Source organism: Myotis daubentonii, chromosome 19 (genome assembly GCF_963259705.1).
Source record: "Myotis daubentonii chromosome 19, mMyoDau2.1, whole genome shotgun sequence".
Lineage (NCBI taxonomy): Eukaryota > Metazoa > Chordata > Mammalia > Chiroptera > Vespertilionidae > Myotis > Myotis daubentonii.
This window is the reverse complement of record NC_081858.1, coordinates 26,112,961-26,130,743: the sequence shown is the minus strand read 5'-3', so window position 1 is coordinate 26,130,743 and position 17,783 is coordinate 26,112,961. Positions and strand designations below refer to the sequence as shown.

The window sequence follows — 17,783 nt, the reverse complement described above, 5'->3', positions numbered from 1 at the left end:
TGGCCTCCCGGGTGACGGCTCGCTCGGCTGCCGCCATCTTGCGGACTTGTGGTAGCGCCGTTGCGGGGGAACCGCTCTGAGGCCGCACCGCTCACCCACACCGAGGCGGCCTGGCAGCCCTGAGCGTCGCAGTCATGCCGGCGGGACCCGTGCAGGCGGTGCCTCCGCCGCCTCCCGTGGCCACCGAGCCCAAACAGGTATCGCGCCCCCCTCCCCGGGACCGGCAGCCCGGGCCTAGGCCTAGGCGCGCCTCACTTTTGCTGGAAGTAGCGGCCGCTTAGGAGGCCTTGGAGGGACTACAAGTCCCAGGAGGCAGCGCGCTAGACCCGTGGTTCTCAAAGTGAAGTCCGTGGACCGGCAGCTTCAGCGTCCGCTGGGAGTTTATTAGAAATGCGAGACTCTGTAAAGCACAGCATAGGGAATATAGTCAGTGATACTGTAATAACTTGTATGGTGCCAGGTGGAAATATGGGGGGGCACTTTGTAAAATATATGAGTATCTAGCCGCTATGCTATACACCCGAAACTAATACAAAATAATATTGAATGCAGACTGTAATTGAAACACTAAATTAAAAAAATTAAAATGTGAGTAAACAAAAAAGGAAAGAAATACACCCCAGCTCCTCTAATAGAAATCTGCATTTTTAACAAGATCCCAAGGTGACTCATTGAAGTTTGGGAAAAACACCGATCCCGCATCTGCTGTGGCAATTGGGCCCACCGGCCCCCAGTAATTTGCCCAGTAATTTCTAATTTCCCAGCCTGCAGGGTTACAGCTTTGAAGGTTAATTCTCCTGCATCCACTCAGTACTCAGTCCAAGCCAGACGGAGCCTGGGTCCCACGTTACTGGGATGGATGAGGCACAGCAGCTGCCTTGGAGAGCCAGCTTGTAAGCTAGTAAGGAGCCAGGTACCCGTGAATATTCCACAAGTGTGTATTGCTCAAAGGGCCAGTTAAGCGCGCTAGTCCTCAGTTTTCTCATCTGTGAAATGGGGATAATCAAGTTACCTGCCTCATAGGGCTCTCGTAAGGGTGATACAAGTTAATGTATGTAAAGTGCTTAGAAAAGTGTATGGCACCTCCTCTGTTGTCACTGAATTTGGAGGCTGAGGGAGGAGGAGGAGGAGGAGGACCACGTTTCTGGCCTGGTTGACCAGGTGCCTGTCTGGCCATTCATGAGGAAAGCGGTCAGAGATGACAAAAGTGCCCGGGAATCAATCGATCTGAAGCTCTGGCTCGCAGAGTGATCGGGGCATCCATGTGGGTGGGATTGTTCAGGCTGGAGGTGGCTGTGGGTGCCTGAGGACGGAGTGAAGACGGAAGAGAACCGAGAACAGGAGTTTGGGGGTGCCCAACATGATAGAGCAGGAGGTGAAACAGAAACCTGGAAGGTTTCTTGGGGGCCACGGTGAGCAAGAAGGGAAGACGGGTGAGAATGGGGCCTGGGAGTTGGGCGGAGAGCTTTGTGAAGGAGTGGGCATTCGTCATACGGCCAGACGGCCGCTGCACTTGGCCATAGGCAGCTGGCAAAAACACTTGAAATGGATGGGGACCAAGTGGGGGCTGAGAGAACTTAGGATGTTAAGCAGAGGAAGAGGGTTGGGGGAGAAGGCAGGAGGAGGAAGGAACATGAGGGCAGGGGAGAGAGTTTATTTTTCTGAGATGAGACTTGACCCTTCGTTTACTAAGAAAGTCCAGCGAGGAAAGACTCGGAACTGACGGGGAGTTAATGCTGAATGTCCAGTGCAGTTTCACAACACATTTGAGCGTTGACTGGTCGTGAAGACTGGAGTGGATGCAGAGAGAAAAGGCTTTAAGGCAGAAGGAGCTGCCCCTTTGTATTTATTCAGCAAACAGTCACTAAATATCCCATGCCGGGCACATCGCTTGCTCTGGATCATGGACCCATGTTCTGGACTCTGGAACGTGGCTTCTCAGTATGTGGTCCGAGACCTGCATCTGAGTCACCTGGGCACTTAGGAGAAATGCAGACCCCTGGTGTCATGGACACAGTCTAGCTCAGCGGTTGCCAACCGGTGGTCCGCGAGGTCCGAAAGGTTGGCGACTGCTGGTCTAGCTGGTGGAGCTGCTTTTGCTTGCGAGCACAGTGCAGGTAAAGGAACCCTCTTCTGGAGCAGAGGGTTCTGACCCGAAGGAAGTCCGAGGGAGAGCCTGGTGCTCAGGTATGTCCAGCCCCAAACCAGGAACTTCAAGACTTTTGTCTTTTCTCACAGCCCACAGAAGAGGATGCATCTTCAAAGGAGGACTCCACCCCTTCCAAGCCCGTGGTGGGGATCATTTACCCGCCTCCAGAGGTCAGGAATATCGTGGACAAGACTGCCAGCTTCGTGGCCAGGTAACCTAGCTCTTCTGCTCCTGTGGCTTACACGTGGATTTTTAGCGCCAACAGCTCTTGAGTCCACACAGGTTCACACTAGGTTTTAGAGAGGTGTTGTCAGGCGGGACTCCACTGACATGAATGGTCAATGCACCTTTGAAAGCACAAGTCATCTGAGCAGTTAGTTCACCTGCCAGGGACACAGGCCACAGGCTTGATCCACATAGAGAGGCGCTCTCAGTGTGGGCCCATTGGCTCACCTAAAAGGACAGCGTGGCGGTGAGGTGGGCAGTGGTCAGGACTGGCCTCTGACACAGCGTGGCGGTGAGGTGGACAGTGGTCAGGACTGGCCTCTGACACAGCGTGGCGGTGAGGTGGACAGTGGTCAGGACTGGCCTCTGACACAGTGTGGCGGTGAGGTGGGCAGTGGTCAGGACTGGCCTCTGACACAGCGTGGCGGTGAGGTGGGCAGTGGTCAGGACTGGCCTCTGACACAGCGTGGCGGTGGCGGAGTGTGAGTTACACAAGCCCCAGAGTCACCAGGAACCTGTGTTTCCACAGCAGGCCTGAGGATATGTCCGGATGCCGCTGTGTCACCCGTAGTAAGTGTGTCTCTGTCTAAGCCACTGGCCTGAGGAAGACAAAAAGGGGTTGATCATTCTCGTTGTGTGAGGACCTCAGAGCCTCGGATGACCCATCTGCAGACGGGAAGGGAATGAGACGCCCCTCAGGGTTGTCGTGAGGCAGGCATGAGAGGGTGAGTTAGGGGGACGGCACCGTTCGGGGGCCTCGTGCAGGTGTCAGGTGGCGTGGAAGGCAGTCCGAGTTCCTCGAGTCCCTCCCCATCATACACACACTCACACGTCCTCCGATGGAATCCTCTTGATGGCCACGTGACCCCAGAGGTCAACACGTCCCCTAATTTAGGGTCTTTAAAGTATTCCTTCAGCAGCCAGCAGCCTACAGATCTTTTGTTTGTCTTTGCAATTTTTTTTGTACCCAGATTACTTAAAAATGAAGAGATGGCACAATAAATCTGGACAGCTCCTTGCTTGGAAGCTCAGCTGGTCCTGAGCAGACTGCTGCCCTCAGTCATACAATGTCTACTTCATAGATGTATTCCTTTCCCACCCTGCTAGGGAAATGAAACGGGAGGGAGTCTGTGTGGCCGGTGCCAGGCAGCTTGGTCTCATCACATTTCAGAGGCTTTGATGAACCTGGGTATTGGGTTAAAGCTGTTCTGTGCTTGATTGGACATCATCAGCCCCTGTCAGGTTTAGGACAGCAGGCGGTGTATTCCGTAATAAATGTTTATAACGTCTCCGAGCAACATGCCTGCTTCCCCTTCTCCCCTCATTTTAAACACAAATGGGAAAGGGGTGTTGGAGGAAGAATCGACACAACCTCGCTACCAGATCGTTTCTGCCAGCCGTTTTCACTTTTTCCCGTTTCCTCTGGCCCTCGCGTCCTGTTTTAGGTCCTTGTAACAGCAGCAGAGGTACTTTCACATCCTGCTTTTCCCCAGTGCTTGTTATAAGCGTTTCCCACGTTGCTTCGTGGTCTGGGGCTGCGTGGGCCCCTCGGGAGACGCTGCACCGAGTTGAGGCAATGGGCCTTCCTTGACTGGCCGTCTCTACCTTTTCCTTCGAAGTTGTTTGCAACATTTCAGTTTGGCAAGTGAAGCTGAGGGGAAGTCTCCGAGCATTTACTTTCCTGTTTAGATTGTTTCTTTAGAAGGAAATAGTGTGGCTGAAGGAGGATTTTAAAGATTTCTTAAACACTTGCCAAGTAGCTTTCCAGTAATTTTGTGTCAACTTCTTCTGCCACAGAAGTCAGTGTGTGTCCAAGTTCCCTTAAAAATAATAAATCTACACACCCACATCTCTAGATCTGTTGTTGCCTTGTAGGCATTTCTAAAGTCTCTGCACATGCTTTTGTTGACATTGCAATGAAGGGACGACTAGCAGTTCAGTCTGGAATACAGCAAACATGCAGGACCCTTCGTTTCACACGTACTGATTGATGGAGCAGAGCATACCGTAAAGATCACTAACCAATAGGGTTTTCCAAAAGAAGTTGTGTGTGTATTTTTGTAGGTTAGGTCTCCCCTTCTCTGCATTTTCCTTTCAAGGAACTGAAGTGGAAATTACCATTAAAAGTCCCACCAGCTGGGTTGAGTCAGAATACTGTCTTCTTTTGAAATCCATTTCTTTTGTGAGAGAATGCAATTTTAACATTAAACTAATCTAAAGCAACAGAAGAGCTGAGAATAAACATGGCTGCCTTTTCACTGTTTTAATCTGTCAATTGTTCCCAGATGTGGCGAGGTTATGGCTTCAGAGGCTGCGATAGAGGAGACAATCGGAGCCCCCTGTCCAGCCGCCCCTTATCTGCCCCGGCGTCCGCTGGGGGTGTGGCCACGTGGCCTCGCTGTGGCAGCGTTCGCATTCACTCCCCTCCTCGTGTGTAGTGTGCCTTGTGTGAGGAGTGGGACAGAAGCTTCTTCCTCACGCGTGAGGTTCTGGTTGTACTAGTTCACTGTCAGATTAGACCTCAGGGTGTCAGTCACTACGGAGTGTGACCAGAGCTTGTGGAGGAGCTGGCCTGGGTGTTGCCCCCACCCTGGCACAGATGGTTATGGTGGCTCATCGGGAGCACAGCATCGCCCACTCCCTGTCTGCCCCCCATCTTCAACCGACAGGACCAGGGTGTGAAAGTCTGAAGTGGGGCAGCCAGGCTGTGTTGGGGGCATCTGAGAGCTGGCTCTGCTGGAGGAGCCATGGAGGAAGTCCCATCGTCTCCTAATACCCAGTCATCTCTCCTGTTAATGGAACAGCCCTTGTGACTTTTACAGAAGTGACGGCACTCGCATTTGCAGGCCACTCTATGCCTCAAGAAGACTGGCATCTCCTTAATACATTTGATCTTACTAGTTCAAGATAGAGAAGGTGGCGTGAGCGACTTTTCATGGGAAATTGAGTCAAAGAGAAGTGTGGTAGCTTGTTGCATCAGTAGTGAACCCAAAACTTGAACACGTCCATATCTTGTGTCTTTAAGGTTAGTGCACTTTCTGACTGACACAGTGTTATATACAGGGTGGGGCAAAAGCAGGTTTACAGTTGTGAGTATGCAAAACTTTATTTTTGTATTATTTAGTAATTATTATATTATCTTCCGTATGAGCCATTGTAAACCTACTTTTGCCCCACCATGTATGTATGACACCTCGAAATATTACTGTTGGGACTCTAAAAAATCAGCGTTCCCTAGACATTCTGAGAGAGTCTTTTTCATTATTTTGAGGTTTTTAAAGGCAGGCAAATTGGGGTCGTGAGGTGTAGATAGGAAACTGGCCCAGGTACAGAGAGATGGGAGGCCTCCCGCCGTCTCACTGCTTCCCTGCATCTGAATGTGCCGCACCCAGCAGCACAGGGTCGCGCCCTCGCAGTGTTTCCTGACGGCCTCACCCAGGAGTGAGGGAGCTGATTTTAGGCGGTGCTTGGACAGGGCATAAGTCTCATTGTCCACATTTGCGTGGCTGTTTTAATCCTCCTCGTTACCCAAAGGACAAAGTCTCAGCTTGGGGCTAGGATAACTTGAACACCTTTGCAGCATCTGTAATCCACTTTTTAACTAAGAAAACTGGCCTCTGGCCCAGCAAACTTGGAGCTAAACTTTAATAGTCTAATACTTTGTTTTCCTTGTGTTTAATTTTAAGCCTGCCTTTTATTAGTGAAGTCATACTGATTTTTATGTGAAGTAGTAATATATGCCTTCCCTTGTAAGTACATTTTTTTAAAAAGTAAATAAATCTTACTGAGAAAAAAAAAAAAAAGGCAATAGTCCAGATGGGTTTTGGAAATGGCGAGACTGGCAGAGGAGCTGCAGGAGCGATGAGCTGAGGGCCTGTGGTAGAGAAGCCTGCGGCAGGCCTAAGGAGGCAGATGGCCCTGGTGCTGATGGCAGGGGTCTCGAGGAAGACCTCCGCGGTGCTGAGAGACGGACCAGTTGGAGTGATGGCTGGGGCAAGAGGGTGGCTTGAATGGGCCGTGTTCTGGGTCTCAGCAGTTGCAATGGTTGAGGTATTAATTCTTTTTCCCTCCTTCTAGAAATGGACCTGAATTTGAAGCTAGGATCCGACAGAACGAGATCAACAATCCCAAGTTCAACTTTCTGAACCCCAATGACCCTTACCATGCTTACTACCGCCACAAGGTCAGCGAGTTCAAGGAGGGGAAGGCTCAGGAGCCCTCAGCCGCCATCCCCAAGGTCATGCAGCAGCAGCAGCAAGCCACCCAGCAGCAGCTGCCCCAGAAGGTTGGAGCCAACCCCTCCCCTCACTTCCCCAGGCCTGAGAGGGAGGCCAGGATCGGGAGGGAGAGGAGAGTAATGAACTCTGCTATCCAAACCGCACAGCCACCCAGGGAGAGCCCCCCCCCCCCCCTTCCTCCTCCAGAGGCGGACACAGGCTGAGAGAGCAAAGTCCTGCTGACAGCTGGCATTTCTTTAGCACTGCTCGTCAAGCTCTGTGCTCAGTGCTTCAGGGGTCTTGTCTTATTGGCACCCCCGGGGGCTCATGAGGAGGCCAGCGAGGTGATCATTTTACAATTGAGAGATCTGAGGCTCAGGGAAGTGTGATCTACCCAAGACCACAGAGTCAGGACTGAAAAGTGCGTGCTTTCAGCCTCTTCGCTTTGCCTTGTCCAAGGCTTTGGGGCCCTTTCTTACGCCATCATTCTATCTCACTTTCCGAGGCGCCCCCCCCCCCCCAATCTGGCCTGCCCAATTACCCCTCAGCACTAGGCCCAGAACTAGGGGTGATTAGGGCTGTCAGTGGGGACAGGAAGGGCTGGCACATTTTGTTTTCTTTGTAGGCCTAGACTGGTCCCTTTTCCTTCTCTGCTCCTTTGCTCTGGCAAAGGTGGTGCCTCATTTTACAGTGGGAGGGAAAGGCTGACGTAGCCTCTGAGGCCTTGCGTTGCAATTTACTACCCTTCGGGCCTCAGGCTACTTATCTCAGTTCCTCCCTCTACAAAGAGGATTCACGGTACCCGTTCTCTCCACCTCATGGTTCCGGTGGAGACCAGATGAGGTAACAAATGTGGAAATCCTTCCTCCGGTGGGGTCCTCTGCACACACACAGGGCCTCCTGCATCCTCCCTCTCCCTCGGTTGGGATTTACGAGCCCTGCTCCTATCAGGTCTCCTGCTCCCCAGTTTTAGTCTTTGATTTCAGGGCAGCAGCAGAGATAAAGAGGGGCATGGATCTCACTGGAAGCCTTTCGGGTTGTTGAGGCCACCGTTGGCCGAGAAATTGCTCTTGTGAGTTAGGACTCTCTCACCAGGTGCCAGTGGTGGCCACACCATGAACAGAGGCATAGAGCCCCCTCTGGAGCCAGTCCACTCCTGTGCCTCTTGCTCACACGTCTTCCGCATCTTAGGTCCAAGCCCAGGTGATCCAGGAGACCATCGTGCCCAAAGAGCCCCCTCCTGAGTTCGAGTTCATCGCAGACCCCCCCTCCATCTCAGCCTTTGACCTGGATGTGGTGAAGCTGACAGCTCAGTTTGTGGCCAGGAATGGGCGCCAGTTTCTGACCCAGCTGATGCAGAAAGAGCAGCGCAACTACCAATTTGACTTCCTCCGCCCACAGCACAGCCTCTTCAACTACTTCACGAAGCTGGTGGAACAGTACACCAAGGTGCCTGGTCAGGGTGCAGGCCGGGTGCTGGGCCCAGAAAGCATGCTGTTCACTCACTGTCTACAAGGACAGTATTCCTCTGTGGGCCCCTGGGTGGACGTTAACACTTTATTTCCATGTGAAATCTTGGTTTATATTCGGGTTTCCCTCTTAAATGCAACATTGACTGCTGTTTCTGAAGAAAATTGAAAAGCATGATTGACAACTGCGTTAGGTGAGTGCCTGCTGTGTGACAAGGCCACGTGCTGTTAGCTGCTTTAAAAAAAATATATATATATATATATATATATATACATATATATATATATATATATATACATATATATATATATATATATATATTTTTTTTTTTATTCATTTCAGAGAAGGGAGAGGGAGAGAGAGATAGAAACATCAATGGTGAGAGAGAATCACTGATCGGCTCCTGCACGCCCCCCACTGGGGATGGAGCCTGCAACCCAGGCATGTGCCCTGACTGGAAATCGAACTGTGATCTCCTGGTTCATAGGTCAACGCTCAACCACTGAGCCATGCATGCCGGGCATGCTAGCTGCTTTTTAGTACATTTACATTTTTAGGCGCCTCGCATAGGGCCTGAGAAAGCAGCAAGCCCGTAGTAATTGTCTCCTATTACCTAATTTAACTCTCATAAGAACCCATGAGCTAAAAGTGTTTTCTCCCCTTTTTTAAAAGCAGGAACAGGCTCAGAGAGCTGAAGTCACTCATGGTCTGTCAGCTAATAAGTAGCTACATGCTGACCGTGTGCTGGGTGACCTGCCATGGTTTTGCATCCTTGCCTGCTGATTCTTACAGCAGCCTTTTAAGTTGATAATGCCAACTTAAGTGGTGTCGCCATTTTGTAGAAGGAAACGAAGCTACAGAAGTTAAATAACTTCTGGGATTGGGACCCAGACTCCCATGCTCTCCCTCCGCACCTCTCCACGGCCAGGGAAGGCCCCCCCTGTCCCGGGTTGTGCTGCGCTGACCGTGGCTTTATAACTTCTGTGTTTCAGATCTTGATTCCGCCCAAAGGCTTATTTACAAAGCTCAAGAAAGAGGCCGAGAACCCCCGAGAAGTTTTGGACCAGGTAAACTCATTTTTTATGACCAGTCACTGATGTGGGAGTTAGATTGTTGGGTTGTGTTTCACGTTTGTGAATATCTCCGAGGCAGTGCCTTGTTATGTTCTGGGCACAGGAGTGGTGGAGAGGGGCCTTCTGCTACAAAGGCCAAGGAACCTGGATTCTGTGCCCCAACTCTCTGCTCTGCTCTCAGCGTCACTAGGCCTCCCTCTTTCCTACCCTCAGAGAAGCCAACTCCTGAGCAGGTGCCTGTTGTAGCCCAGCTGCCTGTTGTGGCCCAGGTCTTGCTATATTTAGAGCAGTAGCTTAATAATTTTGTAGACGAATATGCTGTTCTGTGGGTAGCAATGGTCATTTCTAGAATCATTTGATATGATTATGTGCTGTAGTGCTTTGTGCCTACACGGTTCAAGACACCTTCATGTAAGAATCTTTAAGACTTCATGTCATCAAGCACCTGAATAGGTTGAAGTTCTTCCTTCCGGGAGTCATCAGAACGACGTGGATCGAGGAGACTGCTGACGTTTGCCGTCTCCTGCTGCTGCTGTTCATGAGAGGAGACAGTAAATGTTTGTTCAATTTTTAGAGAAGTGTTGTACATATTTCAACGAATATGGCGGTTTTGGATGGTCGTAGGATGTTTTGTTTCACAGGCTCTGAGGCCGCTTCTCTTGTGGGCACTTGGTTGTCACGCAGACTTCCTCTGAACGCAGCTCCTCGCTCACTCGAGCAAAAAACTCCGGGGTTCGGACAAACGGCTGGCCTCGGGCCTCGGCAGGAGGTTTCTGTGGCTTTAGGGCTGTCATCCTGTCCGAACTCCGGGCCTGGCTGAGACTAGACACAGATGCCATAGTTTGCTCCACAGCGCCCCCTTTGTAGCAGGGCGGCCTCCTCCCTGTTCTGCAGGAGGTGCTGGCTTGTACAGGCCCTGGGCGACACCTCCATCGGAGCAGACCCTGTCCGCTCAGCGCCTTGCCGTGTCCTGGCTCTTCAGGTGTGTTACCGCGTGGAGTGGGCCAAGTTCCAGGAGCGTGAGAGGAAGAAGGAGGAGGAGGAGAAGGAGAAGGAGCGGGTGGCCTACGCGCAGATCGACTGGCATGACTTTGTGGTGGTGGAAACGGTGGACTTCCAGCCCAACGAGCAAGGTAGGTCTGCGAGGAGGGAGGCCTGCGGCCCGATGGGAAGCCAGGAGTTGAGGGCCACCCCGGGAGAGCTCGTGCGGGTGTCCCAGAGGACAGCAGACTTCCTCGGAGGCTGTGTCCTTTCCCCTCGGCTCCCGGAGGACTTCAGTTCTCCCACACTGTCCCAGCTCAGCCTAGTCCAGCGAATACTCACGGTGTCAGACTCCGGGTGGGCTCTGGATGGGAGAGAAATCGGCCCCAGCCCGCGGAAAGCTCAGGCGGGCAGAGAGGATAGCTGGGCCTCTATAGGCTTCCCTTCGACTCCGTCTCCCCCTCCCCCAGGGAACTTCCCTCCCCCGACGACCCCGGAGGAGCTGGGGGCGCGGATCCTCATTCAGGAGCGCTATGAGAAGTTCGGGGAGAGTGAGGAGGTGGAGATGGAGGTTGAGTCTGATGAAGAGGACGAGAAGCAGGAGAAGACGGAGGAGCCTCCTTCCCAGCTGGATCAGGACACCCAAGTGCAAGACATGGACGAGGTGTGTCCCTGGGCCTGCACAGGCGTGAGATGACCTTGTCCCTGGAGCCCAAGGAGAAGGGGGTGCTCTCCACCAGAGTCCGAGATCCAGCCCCTTGTGAACCTCGAAGGGAGGCGTGGGCCCTGAATAAGGCAGCTGCCCGAACCCAGCAGCACAGAGCCCCTTTCCAGCTCGGGCAACAAAGGTTCATTCTTGAGCAAGGATCTGAACGCTGTGCCAGCCTGTTCTGCCACCTTCCCCCTCTGCCCAGAGCCCGTTCCTCACCACCCAGGCCAGCTCTCAGCCAGGGAACCCTCTACACCTCAGCTTCGGCCCAAATGATCAGCAGATCCCGAGCTTTTCTAAGTGCGGCCTGTGCTTCCTTTCGGCCACCTCCACCCTCTTGGAGCCAGGCCTTCCAGGCGGCATCGAGGCTCCAGGCCAAGCCGTTCTCCTTCCCTCAGAAAGAATCTGCGTGCAGCCTGAGAAGAAAGGCCCCTGTGTCTGTGGGAATGGACGTCCTCTCTCCCTCCCAGCATTGCTCTGAGCAGCAACCCTCGAGCACTGACTTGCTCTCCCCGCACCCCTCCCTGGCATGTTAAGTGCCCTTGGCCTCCTGGGACCGCCCGGTGCCAGCTGCTGGAAATGCCTGGGCAGAGTGCTAGCACCCGGCCCCCAGCACTCCCATTCATGCTGCGAGGAAGCAGCTTGGCTGGCTGCCGGCTGGCCTCGCTGCCCGGGAGGCTTAGCACATGGACACTGGCTGTAGGCCTAGGCACCTTGCCGCCCTGGGAGCCTCAGGGTTCGGCTGTAGAGAGGCGGCTTCTCCGCCCCTCTTGAAATCCCACCGTGGCTTTGCTTTTCAGGGCTCAGATGATGAAGAAGAAGGGCAGAAAGTGCCCCCACCCCCAGAGACCCCCATGCCGCCGCCTCTGCCCCCGACTCCAGACCAGGTCATTGTCAGGAAGGACTACGACCCCAAAGGTACAACCTGCTTTCCCGCCCCCATATGTGCCTCAGACCTGCCCGTTTCTAGAATGGCTCGAGGCGGCTTGTTAAAGGAGCCCCTCCCTCCCAGGCCTCACTGGGGGTCACAGGGAGTAGCCATCTCTGGCGCCCTGACAGTTCACCCAGCGCCAGGTACCGTGTGGCACTGACTGGTGTGTCACAGATGAGTGATGCACGAGTGAAACCACACCCTCTTCACCCAGGCTGCCGCCGGGGCTCTCACTCAGGCATCTCTTCCCTTCTAGCTTCCAAGCCCCTGCCTCCAGCCCCCGCCCCAGATGAGTACCTCGTGTCCCCCATCACGGGGGAGAAGATCCCTGCCAGCAAAATGCAGGAACACATGCGCATCGGGCTGCTCGACCCCCGCTGGCTGGAGCAGCGAGATCGCTCCATCCGCGAGAAGCAGAGCGATGACGAGGTGTACGCTCCAGGTGAGGTGGGGGTGCCCCCACCCAGTCCACACCCCTTCTCTGACTCAGCCCTGACTCGCTTTGACCTGTGGGAATCTCTAAACTACAGTTAACTTGCCTTAAGCAAACATAGAAAGCAGCAGTTGAGCTCCACAGAAGCTTTCAAGGTTATGTACAGCCTGTGGTCCTACAGAAGGACCCCCCATTTTGCAGAATGACTATCGATAGGACGCCTCCAAAGACAGGCACCTGACAGGGATGGCATGTGCCCATTGACACCCCAGAGCCAGGTCTGACTGGCTGGGTGGGGTGCCCATTCTGCGGCTTAGAATGAGACTCGACACGGCACTCCTGTGACTGCTGTGTGAGAAGCAGCAACAGGGGGGAGACCAAGCTTTCAGTCTTGACTCTGCTACTTGTGACTCACGTGACCCTGTCCTCTCAATTGCCTTTCATACGTCAAGGAGCTGGACGAACTCTGGTTTATAGGCTTCTTTAGAGCTGATGGGGCAGCCTTCCCTCGGCTCAGAGGACAGGCATGCTGGGTTGGACTCAGAGTCAGCCTTGTCCCATGGGCCCAGCCTCCACCCTGCACCAGGAGAGCTGCTGCCTTGTCAGAAGGGCATGTGGTTCAGAGTCGCTTTCTGTCCGTCTCCCTCCAGGTCTGGATATCGAGAGCAGCTTGAAACAGTTGGCCGAGCGACGTACCGACATCTTCGGTGTAGAGGAGACAGCCATTGGTAAGAAGATCGGTGAGGAGGAGATCCAGAAGCCGGAGGAAAAGGTGCAGTTTGGATTATCCTAGAGCCTTCCCTGCCCTCAGGCTCCCCCGTGGGGCTCTGTTCTCGGTGTCCTGACAAGCTGTGGTGTCGCTTTCCCTTGCAGGTGACCTGGGATGGCCACTCAGGCAGCATGGCTCGAACCCAGCAGGCTGCGCAGGCCAATATCACTCTCCAGGAGCAGATCGAGGCCATCCACAAGGCGAAGGGCCTGGTGCCCGAAGATGATACCAAAGAGAAAATCGGGCCCAGCAAGCCCAATGAAATCCCCCAGCAGCCACCACCTCCATCCTCGGCCACCAATATACCCAGCTCAGCCCCGCCCATCACCTCCGTGCCCCGGCCACCGGCAGTAAGCCAGCAGCCACTTTGTCACTGGTCTTGTAGAGTGTGGTTCTTGGGGTTGGATGCTGTTGGCTGAGAAGGGCAACTGCCTGAGTGCAGGGCCTGAGTGCTGAGTGGGTCAGATACAGAGAACCCTTTAATTGGGAGTCAGAACCTCTGGCCTGACCTCCTCTCTGTGTGGGAGGATCGAGCAGGGAGGGAGGCAAGTGGCAGATGCAAAGCAGGCTGCGGGCAGAGAGGGGCTGCAGGGCTTAATGGGCCTTTGAGGGGCACTGGCTCATCTCCAGGAGCTCAGTCAAGGTCAGCCTCTTTGGCTCTCAGTGTCTGCCATGAGTGGCTGGTTGAGTCCAAGTGGAAAGAGTGCTGCCCCTGGGCCCCTCTCGGCGAAGTTCCCGTCAGAGCCTCGGGTGAGGCTGCAGTTTCTCAGCCCCAAGGGGCTGAGTCGGAGCCCCCTCCTCAAAGTCTGCAGGTGACCAGTTGCCAGCTGTGAGTCCCTCCTGGGCTTTCTGTGACCTTGGGGCCCCTTCTCCCCACAGATGCCGCCTCCTGTCCGCACCACAGTTGTGTCCGCAGTGCCCGTCATGCCCCGGCCCCCGATGGCTTCAGTGGTCCGACTGCCCCCAGGCTCGGTGATCGCTCCCATGCCACCTATTATCCACGCGCCCAGGATCAACGTGGTGCCAATGCCTCCCTCAGCCCCTCCGATCATGGCACCCCGCCCACCTCCTATGATTGTGCCAACAGGTCAGTGTCTCGTGTTGCTTTCCAGGCCGTTTGGTCAGGACTGCAGGCCAAGCACTGTGAGCAGAGCAGTGGCTGGTGGTGGTGCTAGCTGGTCCAGCCCGGGGTCTAGCCCAGAAGAAAGCCATGGCTTCCCCGTGAGTTCCCTGAGCTAGGAGCTGGGAGCTGGGAGCTGGGAGCCACAGCTCTTGGGGGAGATGGTCTGATGTGACAGAGCTGGGGTTTGTGCAGCCTAGGCAGGCGCAAAGGCCTGACAGTGATTACTGCTGGCAGGCACCCCTCCATCCATCAGTCCTGCCCCTTTTCCAGTGCCCGGCTGCCCAATCTGGGCAGCATCCCCGGTCCCCGTGCCAGGAAACCGGCTGACTGCCAGACTCGGCAAGGAGTGGCCCTTCACACCTCTCACTGGGAGAAATAGGAAACCTTTGCAATCTCCCCTCTAAGTTCTCACCAGCCCTGATTCCTGGGCTCTTTCCCCCCTCACACAGCTGCTTATTCCTGTCCTTCCAGCCTTTGTGCCCGCTCCACCTGTGGCCCCTGTCCCAGCTCCAGCCCCAATGCCCCCTGTCCACCCTCCGCCTCCCATGGAGGATGAACCTGCCTCCAAGAAACTGAAGACAGAGGATAGCCTCATGCCCGAGGAGGAGTTCCTTCGCAGAAACAAGGTATGTGATCCCGGAGCGCTGCCGTGGCCGCGAGCGTCTAGCTGGGAGTCCAGTCCCGCCCCGTCACACACTGCCTGGCCCACCCCATTCTGCTCCTGTGGTTTTGGCTTCCAGAGCCTGGGTCAGCCAGTGTGGCCCCTGAGGGCTTCTGAGCATGTGCTTGACGTGGGTCAGCAGCTGGAGGAGCAGACAGCATTGGTTCCCTGGTGTGGACTATCGTAGAGGCCGGAGGAGACCAGGCTGCACAGGCAGCAGGACTTGAGTGTGGAAGGGACCCGCAACCCCAGAGCAGCGATTTTCAACCTTTTTCATCTCCTGGCGCACACACACAATCAATTACTAACATTCCACTGCACACCAAAAATGTGTATTTTTTGCCAACCCGACCAAAAAAATAGGTATAATTTTGATTCATTCACAACAGACAGCTGTTGTCATTTTCTTACTAGACAATCTAAGGGAAAAGATGTCAGATATTGCATGTTTTAAAAATTCTAGCAGCACACCAGTTGAAAATTGCTGCCCTATAGGAAATCCTGGGTGCAGGTCTTACTTTGTGGCCTCCTCCAGTTTCAGCCCTTCGGAGGTCTGCCTGTTGTGGGCATCCTGTCGGGGTGCTAGCAGTAAGGGGTGGTGGGGATCTTGGCACTTCAGTCCCTAGGAAAGTTGTTAGGCTCCATGAGGAGGCAGGAACAGTCCCAGCCCCATCCCCCCCAGTGCGTTTGACAAATCTTTTTTTCTTTCATTTTTTCCCAATAGTGTTTCCCATCTCTTGAGGGCCCAAGTGCCAGGGTAAAGCGACCTACTGTACGCGCATTTGTCCATTTAGTGCTCACAACAGTACTGTGCAGTGGTTGTGATGAGCTGCCTAATAGACATGGCATTGAAGTTCAGAGAGACCTACTTACTAGTTAGCGGGGAGGCTGAGTTGGAAACCCAGGTCTTCTGATTTCACAGTTCATATTCTTACCCCCCATGGTAATTCTTGGGATTTGCAGAGCATTTTCATGTCACTTCTTCAGCTCCAGACTCACCAGGAGGCAGGGTAGAGATCATTTTCAAGAAGAGAAACCAAATCTTGTGCCATGTCCCCAGTGGCATCAGGGACCGTGTCCAGGAGCCCAGATGGAGAGGTGACACCGTCTAGACTGGCCCAGGAATAGGAGAGCATAGTTCCGGATCGGCTCAGGGGTCCCAGGCATAATGGCCACCTCCTGTTTTGCAGGGTCCAGTGTCCATCAAGGTCCAAGTGCCCAACATGCAGGACAAGACAGAATGGAAACTGAACGGACAGGTGCTGGTCTTCACGCTCCCACTCACTGACCAGGTATGAGTTGCTGCCGGGGAACCAAGGGGTCAAGGGGCAGTTTCCTTCAGCTTAGGACCTTAGCAAAGGGGTAAATGTCCTCTCCTTGGTCCCCCAGGTCTCTGTTATCAAGGTGAAAATTCACGAAGCCACGGGCATGCCTGCAGGGAAACAGAAGCTGCAGTATGAGGTGAGTCAGGTGTCTGGTCCTAGCCCTTGGGTCGTCCCAAAAGCTAAGTCCCCTGTGGAACCAAAGGAGGGGGGAGATGCCTGGATGTGGCCACCTGAGTCCATCCAAGGAGTAATGACGCTGCTGGGAGAGATTGCGGGGGCAGGTTAGCCTGACAGGTGAGGCTGTAGTGGGTCACAATACAATCTTGTGTGGGATCTAAAAGCCCTCTGCCTCAATGACAAGGGTGGACACCTGGGGACAGTTTCTCGGGGTGCTCTAGTGGGTTTCTGGTCCAGGGGTGGAGCCACCCAGTCAGTGTGGTTCCAAGTAGCCTGGCTTTGTGCGCGGACAGAGGTGACAGTCCAGCTAGGCCTGTGCCCACCAGGTCTCACAAGGCTGCTATTTGTCCCACTTTGGACTTTGACAAATCTCCACTCTGGGCCTCAGTTTCCTGCTCTGCATATGTGGCTGTTGGACTAGTTGATCTCTAAAGGTGTTGTGGTTTAAAATTTTGGGTTGGTCAGGGCCAACTTCTTGGAGAGTTGACAAAAGGGAAGAACATGGCTTGGTAGGAAGGAAGGAAGGAAAAGCAAAGCATTCTGGGAGGAACCAGAGACCTGCCCTGTGCCTGCATCCCCCCTTACCCCCGGCCTTCCTTCGGGCTCCTGTGTTCACTCAGTTCAGAACGTGAGCAGACATTGGGAGTGAGGCTGCGTCGTGTGCTCAAGGCCAGATTGCCCATGCTAAGCACACCGTCTGTTTTCCAGGGCATCTTCATCAAGGATTCCAACTCACTGGCTTACTACAACATGGCCAATGGCGCTGTCATCCACCTGGCCCTCAAGGAGAGAGGCGGGAGAAAGAAGTAGAGGAGGAAACCTGTCAGGTCCGTCATTGCTGTTCCGCCTCTCCGGTCCCTCACCCCCTGCCCCAGGTCCCGGAGACCCTGCCTTGTACGTGTTTCCCTCAGTTTGGAAATTTAAATTGTGCGTTTCCTCCCCTCCCCCTTCCCACACTGGTGAGAGGGCTGCCTACCCCGCTCTCCTCCCGAGTCTCTGGAATTCCTTTGTGTTCGAGTCTTGATTTGAAGGGATTCGTTTCTTCTGGCAGCCCATTAGGAAATGTGAACCCAGGAATGTTCTGGGGATAGTGTCATCGTGCCGATTGGTTCTTGGCTGATAGAATATGCTTGTTATCATCATTAATCATTTTGTGTTTTGCCACAGGCTGTCTAATAAACCTCTTGGACCCTTCTTGTGAAATCAGTGTCATAAGACTGGTTTCTTGGCCACCTGCACCCTGTCCAGACTCAAGGCGGGGAGCGGGGGACAGGAGGGGGGAGCATGGCACGGTGCCTTATGGCTCTTCTGCTCTGAGGAATGCTGGGCTTTTAACTAACTTATTGACACCATCAAGTCTTTCATGACTCATGGAAAGATATATTTTTATTATCCTTTTAAAGCATTCAGACTCTCTAAAGGCATAGCCCTGTGTGTTTAAGAGACTAATACAGGTGTCTTCACAGAAGCACAAGGACGGGTGAGATGCAGTTTCTGGGTCAGGGGACAGCGTGAGACACATGCAGATGAGACGAGGGTA

At 53.8% G+C, this 17,783-nt stretch overlaps 1 protein-coding gene across 1 annotated transcript; it reads left to right on the top strand.

Annotated features, from left to right (window-relative positions):
• Position 1: 1 nt before the first annotated feature.
• On the top strand, positions 2–17,446 carry SF3A1 (splicing factor 3a subunit 1). The gene is made up of 16 exons (XM_059676023.1): positions 2–197; positions 2,239–2,360; positions 6,452–6,659; positions 7,783–8,040; positions 9,054–9,128; positions 10,117–10,267; positions 10,586–10,779; positions 11,625–11,742; positions 12,012–12,197; positions 12,839–12,960; positions 13,062–13,307; positions 13,837–14,044; positions 14,552–14,706; positions 15,932–16,033; positions 16,131–16,202; positions 16,952–17,446. The coding sequence occupies exons 1-16, from the start codon at positions 135–137 to the stop codon at positions 17,051–17,053; spliced, it is 2,382 nt and encodes a 793-aa protein (XP_059532006.1). The 5' UTR covers positions 2–134; the 3' UTR covers positions 17,054–17,446.
• Positions 17,447–17,783: the final 337 nt, after the last annotated feature.

Excerpts from the sequence above, each read along its gene's own strand:
- SF3A1 (XM_059676023.1), top strand. The coding sequence starts at position 135 with ATGCCGGCGGGACCCGTGCAGGCGGTGCCTCCGCCGCCTCCCGTGGCC. Across the intron at positions 10,268-10,585 it reads CTTCCAGCCCAACGAGCAAG|GGAACTTCCCTCCCCCGACG; the intron begins GTAGGTCTGCGA and ends CCCCTCCCCCAG. Across the intron at positions 14,707-15,931 it reads AGTTCCTTCGCAGAAACAAG|GGTCCAGTGTCCATCAAGGT; the intron begins GTATGTGATCCC and ends CCTGTTTTGCAG.